The sequence below is a fragment of the Eucyclogobius newberryi genome, unplaced genomic scaffold (assembly GCF_026437365.1).
Source record: "Eucyclogobius newberryi isolate DKJ021-1_F unplaced genomic scaffold, fEucNew1.0.hap1 SCAF_105, whole genome shotgun sequence".
Taxonomy (NCBI): Eukaryota; Metazoa; Chordata; class Actinopteri; order Gobiiformes; family Gobiidae; genus Eucyclogobius; species Eucyclogobius newberryi.
In genome coordinates this window covers 205,708-217,500 of record NW_027315730.1, presented here as the reverse complement: position 1 = coordinate 217,500, position 11,793 = coordinate 205,708, and the positions used below count along the sequence as shown (strand labels likewise).

At 44.8% G+C, this 11,793-nt stretch overlaps 1 protein-coding gene across 1 annotated transcript in view; it reads right to left on the bottom strand.

The window, feature by feature from the left end:
• LOC140384283 (protein-glutamine gamma-glutamyltransferase 2-like) overlaps positions 1–11,793 on the bottom strand; it is a 29,839-nt gene extending 18,046 nt beyond the window's left edge. Inside the window, exons 1-2 of the mRNA XM_072466022.1 lie at positions 11,541–11,793; positions 4,660–4,836 (exon numbers count right to left, since the gene is read on the bottom strand). Coding sequence (XP_072322123.1) covers positions 4,660–4,836; positions 11,541–11,550 — 187 coding nt within the window. The 5' untranslated portion in view covers positions 11,551–11,793. The remainder of the gene's footprint in view (positions 1–4,659; positions 4,837–11,540) is intronic.

Genomic DNA, 11,793 nt, shown 5'->3' with positions numbered 1-11,793 from the left:
CACACGTGACAGGTCAAACACACATGACGGGTCAAACACATGTGACAGGCCAAACACACATGACGGGTCAAACACACGTGACAGGTCAAACACACATGACGGGTCAAACACATGTGACAGGCCAAACACACATGACGGGTCAAACACACGTGACAGGTCAAACACACATGACGGGTCAAACACACGTGACAGGTCAAACACACATGACGGGTCAAACGGTTTTAGTTTGCTCTGGCATTAACACATTGCACACTCTACATTTGAATACTTTAAGTTCAACAAAACCCTCGTCACATTTGTAAATCTTTTGCACTGTTTAAAATCAATCCGTGTTTTACATTTTTGCATTTTCTCTCACAATGACTCAGAATTGTACTTATATGTTATATTGTTTAAAGGAGGACAATAATGCTGGTTATATTCTGAATGCCCTCTGTGTGTTCAGGGACTAAACGCAATGGTGATATGAAGTACTTGATGTGAAGTACTTCATGTTCTCTGCAGTTATCTGGGTTTAAACAGCTCCAAGCAAACACTTTCCCTCTGTTTCCCCCTGTGTTTCCCTCTGTTTCCCCCTGTGTTTCCCTCTGTTTCCCCCTGTGTTTCCCTCTGTTTCCCTCTGCGTTTCCCTCTGCGTTTCCCCCTGTTTCCCTCTGTGTTTCCCCCTGTTTCCCTCTGCGTTTCCCTCTGTTTCCCTCTGTGTTTCCCTCTGTTTCCCCCTGTGTTTCCCTCTGTTTCCCCCTGTGTTTCCCCCTGTGTTTCCCTCTGCGTTTCCCTCTGCGTTTCCCCCTGTTTCCCTCTGTGTTTCCCCCTGTTTCCCTCTGCGTTTCCCTCTGTTTCCCTCTGTGTTTCCCTCTGTTTCCCCCTGTGTTTCCCTCTGTTTCCCCCTGTGTTTCCCTCTGCGTTTCCCTCTGTGTTTCCCTCTGTGTTTCCCTCTGTTTCCCCCTGTGTTTCCCTCTGTTTCCCCCTGTGTTTCCCCCTGTGTTTCCCTCTGTTTCCCCCTGTGTTTCCCTCTGCGTTTCCCTCTGCGTTTCCCCCTGTTTCCCTCTGTGTTTCCCCCTGTTTCCCTCTGCGTTTCCCTCTGTTTCCCTCTGTGTTTCCCTCTGTTTCCCCCTGTGTTTCCCTCTGTTTCCCCCTGTGTTTCCCCCTGTGTTTCCCCCTGTTTCCCCCTGTGTTTCCCTCTGTGTTTCCCTCTCTGTTTCCCTCTGTTTCCCTCTCTGTTTCCCTCTGTTTCCCCCTGTGTTTCCCTCTGTTTCCCCGTGTTTCCCTCTGTTTCCCTCTGTGTTTCCCTCTGTTTCCCCCTGTGTTTCCCTCTGTTTCCCTCTGCGTTTCCCTCTGTTTCCCTCTGCGTTTCCCTCTGTGTTTCCCTCTGCATTTCCCTCTGTTTCCCTCTGTGTTTCCCTCTGTTTCCCCCTGTGTTTCCCTCTGTGTTTCCCTCTGTTTCCCTCTGTTTCCCTCTGTGTTTCCCTCTGCGTTTCCCCCTGTTTCCCTCTCTGTTTCCCTCTGTTTCCCTCTGTTTCCCTCTGTTTCCCTCTCTGTTTCCCTCTGTTTCCCTCTGTGTTTCCCTCTGTTTCCCTCTGCGTTTCCCTCTGTGTTTCCCTCTGCATTTCCCTCTGTTTCCCTCTGTGTTTCCCTCTGTTTCCCCCTGTGTTTCCCTCTGTTTCCCTCTGTTTCCCTCTGTGTTTCCCTCTGCGTTTCCCCCTGTTTCCCTCTCTGTTTCCCTCTGTTTCCCTCTGTTTCCCTCTCTGTTTCCCTCTGTTTCCCTCTGCGTTTCCCTCTGTGTTTCCCTCTGCATTTCCCTCTGTTTCCCCCTGTGTTTCCCCCTGTTTCCCTCTGTTTCCCTCTGCGTTTCCCTCTGTTTCCCTCTGCGTTTCCCTCTGTGTTTCCCTCTGCATTTCCCTCTGTTTCCCTCTGCGTTTCCCTCTGTTTCCCTCTGTGTTTCCCTCTGTTTCCCTCTGTGTTTCCCTCTGCGTTTCCCCCTGTTTCCCTCTGTTTCCCTCTCTGTTTCCCTCTGCGCTTCCCTCATGTTTCTGACATAGTTTAGTTTGTGAATGTTCTTATTCCTGAAGGTAAAATACAATCCTTTACATTACTATTACTACTACTACTACTACTACTACTATAACTATTACTATTACTATTACTATTACTATAACTATTACTACTACTATTACTATAACTATTACTACTACTACTACTATAACTATTACTACTACTACTAATACTATAACTATTACTACTACTACTACTACTACTACTACTACTACTACTGCGATAACTATTACTACTACTACTATAATTATTACTACTATTACTACTACTTACTATAACTATTACTACTACTACTATTACTATAACTATTACTAACTACTATAACTATTACTACTACTAATTTTACTATTACTATTACTACTACTGCCACTATAACTATTACTACTACTATAACTATTACTACTATTACTACTATAACTATTACTACTACTACTATTACTATAACTATTACCACTACTACTATTACAATAACTATTACTACTATTACTATAACTATAACTATACACATTCTGTTTGGAGCGTAGGATTCGCCACACGATACTCTGAATGACAGACTGATGGATTTAGTTTACTTAAGGTCAGGCTAAAAATACAACATTTACTACAATTACTACTTCTGCTACTGCTACTACTAACAGCACTACTACTACTACTACTTCATCTACTCCAGTACAAGTTTAGATACATATACAGTATGGTGAAGTATAGATACATATACAGTATGGTGAAGTATAGATACATACTGTAAGGTGAAGTATAGATACATATACAGTATGGTGAAGTATAGATACATACAGTAAGGTGAAGTATAGATACATATACAGTATGGTGAAGTATAGATACATACAGTAAGGTGAAGTATAGATACATATACAGTATGGTGAAGTATAGATACATACTGTAAGGTGAAGTATAGATACATATACAGTATGGTGAAGTATAGATACATACTGTAAGGTGAAGTATAGATACATATACAGTATGGTGAAGTATAGATACATACTGTAAGGTGAAGTATAGATACATACAGTATGATGAAGTATAGATACATATACAGTATGGTGAAGTATAGATACATACTGTAAGGTGAAGTATAGATACATATACAGTATGGTGAAGTATAGATACATATACAGTATGGTGAAGTATAGATACATACTGTAAGGTGAAGTATAGATACATATACAGTATGGTGAAGTATAGATACATACAGTAAGGTGAAGTATAGATACATACTGTAAGGTGAAGTATAGATACATATACAGTAAGGTGAAGTATAGATACATATACAGTATGGTGAAGTATAGATACATACTGTAAGGTGAAGTATAGATACATACTGTAAGGTGAAGTATAGATACATATACAGTAAGGTGAAGTATAGATACATATACAGTATGGTGAAGTATAGATACATACTGTAAGGTGAAGTATAGATACATACAGTATGATGAAGTATAGATACATATACAGTATGGTGAAGTATAGATACATACTGTAAGGTGAAGTATAGATACATATACAGTATGGTGAAGTATAGATACATATACAGTATGGTGAAGTATAGATACATACTGTAAGGTGAAGTATAGATACATACTGTAAGGTGAAGTATAGATACATACTGTAAGGTGAAGTATAGATACATACTGTAAGGTGAAGTATAGATACATATACAGTATGGTGAAGTATAGATACATATACAGTATGGTGAAGTATAGATACATACAGTATGATGAAGTATAGATACATATACAGTATGGTGAAGTTTAGATACATACTGTAAGGTGAAGTATAGATACATATACAGTATGGTGAAGTATAGATACATACTGTAAGGTGAAGTATAGATACATATACAGTATGGTGAAGTATAGATACATACTGTAAGGTGAAGTATAGATACATATACAGTATGGTGAAGTTTAGATACATACTGTAAGGTGAAGTATAGATACATACTGTAAGGTGAAGTATAGATACATATACAGTATGGTGAAGTATAGATACATACTGTAAGGTGAAGTATAGATACATATACAGTATGGTGAAGTATAGATACATACTGTAAGGTGAAGTTTAGATACATACTGTAAGGTGAAGTATAGATACATAGGGTATGGTGAAGTTTAGATACAGGTTTGATAGACACTTGTATAGAACAGGTCCGGGCACAAAACCCCTCCCTGTGGGACTCCACCTCAGAGACAGGAAAAGGCCTCAGATACTTTTCTTCTGAGGAACAAAACAGAGACTGACCTTGTAGCAGCCTCTCAGGCCCCTTCCCCTCAGGCCCCGCCCCCTCACCTGTCTCTGCCACACAGGTGAGTCCGCTGGCCCCGGGCTCGTATCGGCCCCTCAGGCCCCGCCCCCTCAGGCCCCTTCCCCTCAGGCCCCGCCCCCTCACCTGTCTCTGCCACACAGGTGAGTCCGCTGGCCCCGGGCTCGTATCGGCCCCTCAGGCCCCGCCCCCTCAGGCCCCTTCCCCTCAGGCCCCGCCCCCTCACCTGTCTCTGCCACACAGGTGAGTCCGCTGGCCCCGGGCTCGTATCGGCCCCTCAGGCCCCGCCCCCTCAGGCCCCTTCCCCTCAGGCCCCGCCCCCTCACCTGTCTCTGCCACACAGGTGAGTCCGCTGGCCCCGGGCTCGTAGCGGCCCCTCAGGTACAGGCTGATGCAGAACACTTGTCCTCTCCTCACGATGAGACGATCCACACCGTTCAGGTCCGTGCGATGGTCCACGTTATTGAACTCACACTCCAGGTTCACACGCTCGATGTCCAGATCTGAAACACACAAAACAGTTCAGAATATTTATTTCAGAGTTAGAGTTATGTTTTTTTTTATGACCAAACAAGACCTTTTATTCATTGTCAGTGAACTTTCTGACTGATAAAGGAACATAATGTGGCACAAACCGGCCAGTTAAAGAAGAACTTTACATTTAGTTTAACTCTTTTGGAGGATTAATTGAATTAAAATTACCATTTTCATTTCACACGATTATATTGTGACATAAATAATTTAAAATTTTGGTGAGGTTTATAATGTCACTTCTTGGTCTGACATGTCCAGTAAATATGACATAGACAGAGGTCATTCCACAACTGTTACTTAGCAACCAGATTGTGAACAAGACAACAACAAAACCATTTATGATTTGACAAATCATTACACCTGAAAACATGTTTACATATACATACACATATTTTGATTTGCCTGATGAAGGCCTAGACGCCGAAACGTTGCCTCTTCACCATTAAACTTTTATTTTGCAAGTTTGACAGTGTGCGGGATTTCTTTCCCTTTACAGTTCAGCGTCCCTTATCCTACGCACCTGTCACAGAACCTGATGTGCGGAGCACCATCTTGATTCCTTAAATTATTGTTTAAATTGTCATAAAAAGGTGTAATTCGTAAAGTTTCTCTGCATTTTTGATGGAATGGCGCTTTTTGATGACATCACAGAAGGATTCAGCCCATTTCAAGTCATTTTCAACTTTTATCCATCAAATTTTCTTCACAAACTGCGACTCGACTGACGTAAAACTGTGATCATTGTTTACCACGAGAACAAACTGACCAAACCACGTCAGAATTACAAAAACACGAGAAACCGACACGTGGACTTAAAGCGACGGCGTCTTCATGTTCACGTTTTCCCGTCCTCTGGATCCCGTCCTTTGGATCCAGCCCTCTGGATCCCGCCCTCTGGATCCCGCCCATTGGATCCCGCCCTCTGGATCTCGCCCCTTTGGATCCCGCCCTCTGTATCCCATCCTTTGGATCCCGCCCTCTGGATCCCGCCCTCTGGATCCCGCCCTCTGGATCCCGCCCTCTGGATCCCGCTCTCTGGATCTCGCCCTCTGGATCCCGCCCTCTGGATCCCGCCCTCTGGATCCTTCCCTTTGGATCCCGCCCTCTGGATCCCGCCCTTTGGATCCCACCCTCTGGATACCGCCCATTGGATCCCGCCCTCTGGATCCCACCCTCTGGATCCCGCCCTTTGGATCCCGCCCTTGGATCCCGCCCTCTGGATCCCGAGCTCTGCATCCCGCCCTCTGGATCCCGCCCCCTGGATCCCGCCCCTTGGATTCCGCCCATTGGATCCCGCCCTCTGAATCCCACCCTTTGGATCTCGCCCTCTGGATCCCGCCCCCTGGATCCCGCCCCTTGGATTCCGCCCATTGGATCCCGCCCTTTGGATCCCGCCCTTTGGATCCCGCCCCTTGGATTCCGCCCATTGGATCCCGCCCTTTGGATCCCGCCCTTTGGATCCCGCCCCCTGGATCCCGCCCCTTGGATCCCACCCTTTGGATCCCGCCCTTTGGATCCCGCCCCTTGGATCCCGCCCCTTGGATCCCACCCTTTGGATCCCGCCCTTTGGATCCCGCCCTCTGGATCTCGCCCTCTGGCTCTCGCCCGTCGGCTGCGGCATGGAGGTGTGGCTTGGATTCCTGCGCCGTCTCCCGTTGTGGTATGTCTCGTCACCGTGGCGTCAGACGGTAAACTTGACCCGGTTTAACCCCGCGCTGCCCGAGATGCCGCTCTCTTTAACTAAATTGGCTCCAGAAGGTTCTCTGCCAAACCAGAGTCCAGACAAAAACAACGGCGAGTCGACTGGTTCTAATTAGCAAATCCCAAAAGGCCTTTAATCAATCTTGTTCTCCATGGGGTCTCATTTTGTATGAATAAAAGAAGAACAGCTGCTGAAGTTTAGAGCTCCACAAACACGTTCTGAAGTGTGTGATTCTTGCATTCCGTTTGACGTTTTCTCTCAAATGTAAATGTTTGAAAATGTGTAAAACTCAATGAGAGTTTTACACACGACACACGACGGCATTCCCTCTAGCGCCCCCCTGTGGCACCTGGTGTTCAGGTGGTCCCCCAAGTCTTTTCAACTTATAGAATCCAGCTCATATCGCACAGAGAAGTGGAGGGACGTGTTCCTGTTTGTTTTAGGCCTAAACACTGAAAGTACAACTAAAAATCGAATGTAAAAGAGAAGTCTTAGTCCCAACTCTCCAGAACAGTGACTCAAGACTGGAGTCCCAGTCCACACCTCTGACAAACACATCTCATGAACGGCCTAAAAGAATGTTACACCTGTAGAAGCAGGAATAAAACCTAATGATTGTGTAATCCGTAGCAATAACTGACTCCTCAGTAGTTCTGGTATGTAGTAATATGATTAAGAGCTTGAGTAACTTCACACTTGGTTGGATTCAGTCACGGTCTGGTCCAGGTTCAGGTTCAGGTCCAGGTTTAGGTTCAAGTCCAGGTCCAGGTCCAGGTTCAGGTTCAGGTTCAGGTTCAGGTCCAGGTCCAGGTCCAGGTCCAGGTCCAGGTCCAGGTCCAGGTCCAGGTCCAGGTCCAGGTCCAGGTCCAGGTTCAGGTTCAGGTCCAGGTTCAGGTTCAGGTTCAGGTTCAGGTCCAGGTTTAGGTTCAAGTCCAGGTCCAGGTCCAGGTCCAGGTCCAGTTCATCAGGAGGAGAACCAGTTCATCAGGAGGAGAACCAGTTCATCAGGAGGAGAACCAGTTCATCAGGAGGAGAACTAGTTCATCAGGAGGAGAACCAGTTCTTCAGGAGGAGAACCAGTTCAGGAGGAGAACCAGTTCTTCCAGAGGAGAACCAGTTCTTCTATAAAACTATAACCCACTTTGACGATTTGAAGCGGTATTGACACGAAAATAAAGTTATAGGACTATAAAGACTAAACTGGGTCTAAACTAGGTCTAAACCAGGATTAAACCAGGTCCAAACCAGGACTAAACCAGGTCCAAACCAGGACTAAACCAGGTCCAAACCAGGACTAAACCAGGACTAAACCAGGACTAAACCAGGACTAAACCAGGTCTAAACCAGGACTAAACCAGGATTAAACCAGGTCCAAACCAGGTCCAAACCAGGACTAAACCAGGTCCAAACCAGGACTAAACCAGGACTAAACCAGGTCTAAACCAGGACTAAACCAGGATTAAACCAGGTCCAAACCAGGACTAAACCAGGTCCAAACCAGGACTAAACCAGGTCCAAACCAGGACTAAACCAGGACTAAACCAGGTCTAAACCAGGACTAAACCAGGACTAAACCAGGTCTAAACCAGGACTAAACCAGGATTAAACCAGGACTAAACCAAGACTAAACCAGGTCTAAACCAGGTCTAAACCAGGACTAAACCAGGTCTAAACCAGGACTAAACCAGGACTAAACCAGGTCTAAACCAGGACTAAACCAGGATTAAACCAGGTCCAAACCAGGACTAAACCAGGTCCAAACCAGGACTAAACCAGGTCCAAACCAGGACTAAACCAGGACTAAACCAGGTCTAAACCAGGACTAAACCAGGACTAAACCAGGATTAAACCAGGTCTAAACCAGGACTAAAGCAGGACTAAACCAGGACTAAACCAGGTCTAAACCAGGACTAAACCAGGTCTAAACCAGGACTAAACCAGGATTAAACCAGGTCCAAACCAGGACTAAACCAGGTCCAAACCAGGACTAAACCAGGTCCAAACCAGGACTAAACCAGGACTAAACCAGGTCTAAACCAGGTCTAAACCAGGACTAAACCAGGTCTAAACCAGGTCTAAACCAGGACTAAACCAGGACTAAACCAGGACTAAACCAGGTCCAAACCAGGACTAAACCAGGATTAAACCAGGACTAAACCAAGACTAAACCAGGACTAAACAAGGACTAAACCAGGACTAAACTAGGTCTAAACCAGGATTAAACCAGGATTAAACCAGGACTAAACCAGGTCTAAAAGAACCAAAGCAGGACTGGAACAGAATAAAACCAAGTCTAATCTCTGAGTTGTGAAGGCTTCTGGACATGTTTCAAATACAAATACTTCTCGTAGTCGCTGCTGGTCAGAAATACAAATGTTTGTCACAGGTTCGTCCATCGCAGTCACGTCTGTGTGTGGCAGAAGTATTATTTGTGTTGAAAGTATTTGCAGTACTGCGTTTAAGGGCTCGTAAACGCTCAAGGAGGAAGTGACTTTGGACTCCAGCTGCTCCCGTCTTCAGCTTCAGGAGCGTCAGTCGCATCAGAATCAGCTTTTATCAAAGGGAAAAGCGGAGAAACTAAACTCAGAACATCTCAGGCTGAAACTAAAGTCAGAACATCTCAGGCTGAAACTAAAGTCAGAACATCTCAGGCTGAAACTAAAGTCAGAACATCTCAGGCTGAAACTAAACTCAGAACATCTCAGGCTGAAACTAAACTCAGAACATCTCAGGCTAAAACTAAACTCAGAACATCTCAGGCTGAAATGCTGTCAATCATCTGCTGTTATGAAGCTTTGGGTCATTGTTTTTTCATGAACATCACTTTAAATATATTCAAAGAGTACTTGAGGCATTCAGAGTACACAGTGTACTCCAGTACTTGAGGCATTCAGAGTACACAGTGGACTCCAGTACTTGAGGCATTCAGAGTACACAGTGGACTGCAGTACTTGAGGCATTCAGAGTACACAGTGGACTACAGTACTTGAGGCATTCAGAGTACACAGTGTACTGCAGTACTTGAGGCATTCAGAGTACACAGTGTACTGCAGTACTTGAGGCATTCAGAGTACACAGTGGACTGCAGTCCTTGAGGCATTCAGAGTACACAGTGTACTCCAGTACTTGAGGCATTCAGAGTACATAGTGTACTGCAGTACTTGAGGCATTCAGAGTACACAGTGTACTGCAGTACTTGAGGCATTCTGAGTACACAGTGGACTGCAGTACTTGAGGCATTCAGAGTACACAGTGTACTGCAGTACTTGAGGCATTCAGAGTACACAGTGGTCTCCAGTACTTGAGGCATTCAGAGTACACAGTGTACTGCAGTACTTGAGGCATTCAGAGTACACAGTGTACTGCAGTACTTGAGATATTCAGAGTACACAGTGGACTGCAGTACCTGAGGCATTCAGAGTACACAGTGAACTGCAGTACTTGAGGCATTCAGAGTACACAGTGTACTGCAATACTTGAGGCATTCAGAGTACACTGTGGACTGCAGTACTTGAGGCATTCAGAGTACACAGTGTACTCCAGTACTTGAGGCATTCAGAGTACACAGTGTACTGCAGTACTTGAGGCATTCAGAGTACACAGTGGACTGCAGTACTTGAGGCATTCAGAGTACACAGTGTACTCCAGTACTTGAGGCATTCAGAGTACACAGTGTACTGCAGTACTTGAGGCATTCAGAGTACACAGTGGACTCCAGTACTTGAGGCATTCAGAGTACACAGTGTACTGCAGTACTTGAGGCATTCAGAGTACACAGTGGACTGCAGTACTTGAGGCATTCAGAGTACACAGTGGACTGCAGTACTTGAGGCATTCAGAGTACACTGTGGACTGCAGTACTTGAGGCATTCAGAGTACACAGTGTACTCCAGTACTTGAGGCATTCAGAGTACACAGTGTACTGCAGTACTTGAGGCATTCAGAGTACACAGTGGACTGCAGTACTTGAGGCATTCAGAGTACACAGTGTACTCCAGTACTTGAGGCATTCAGAGTACACAGTGTACTGCAGTACTTGAGGCATTCAGAGTACACAGTGGACTCCAGTACTTGAGGCATTCAGAGTACACAGTGTACTGCAGTACTTGAGGCATTCAGAGTACACAGTGGACTGCAGTACTTGAGGCATTCAGAGTACACAGTGGACTGCAGTACTTGAGGCATTCAAAGTACACAGTGGACTCCAGTACTTGAGGCATTCAGAGTACACAGTGGACTGCAGTACTGAGGGCATTCAGAGTACACAGTGGACTGCAGTACTTGAGGCATTCAGAGTACACAGTGGACTGCAGTACTTGAGGCATTCAAAGTACACAGTGGACTCCAGTACTTGAGGCATTCAGAGTACACAGTGGACTGCAGTACTGAGGGCATTCAGAGTACACAGTGTACTGCAGTACTTGAGGCATTCAGAGTACACAGTGGACTGCAGTACTTGAGGCATTCAGAGTACACAGTGGAATACTACTACTACTACTACTACTACTACTACTACTACTACTACTACTACTGCTACTGCTACTGATACTGATACTGCTACTACTACTACTACTACTACTACTACTACTACTACTACTACAATTACTACTTTATTACTTTATATATTTTATATCGTTTTTAACTAGAATAAAGAAGTAAAAACATCTTCTGCACATATTTAACTTTATTTGAGTGAAATCATATTTTTATTGCACTAAAATAGATTTTGCTTCAGAAAACACTGAACACATTTCAGAACTTTCAAGATTTGTGGGTTTTTATATTTTCTTCACAAACAAAATCAAGTCAATGATTCAGAAAAAACGTGTTCGATTAGGAATAAGCAGTATTTTTATTCATTTATTTAATCGGGTTAAAACCTCAACTTATTCATATTATTAATATCAACAACTGCTCGAAAGACAAACGCGGATTAAAACATGAATCATAAAATAAAAGAGTCTTTCTCACCCTGAGCCATGTTTCCTCTGTTTCCTCTGGTGCTCGTCTGACTCTTGAGGGTCTTGACTCTTGAGGGTCTTGACTCTTGTGGGTCTTGACTCTTGTGGGTCTTGACTCTTGAGGGTCCTGATTCTTGAGGGTCCTGACTCTTGTGGGTCTTGACTCTTGTGGGTCTTGACTCTTGTGGGTCTTGACTCTTGAGGGTCCTGATTCTTGAGGGTCCTGACTCTTGTGGGTCTTGAGGGTCTTGAAGTGTCTCTGA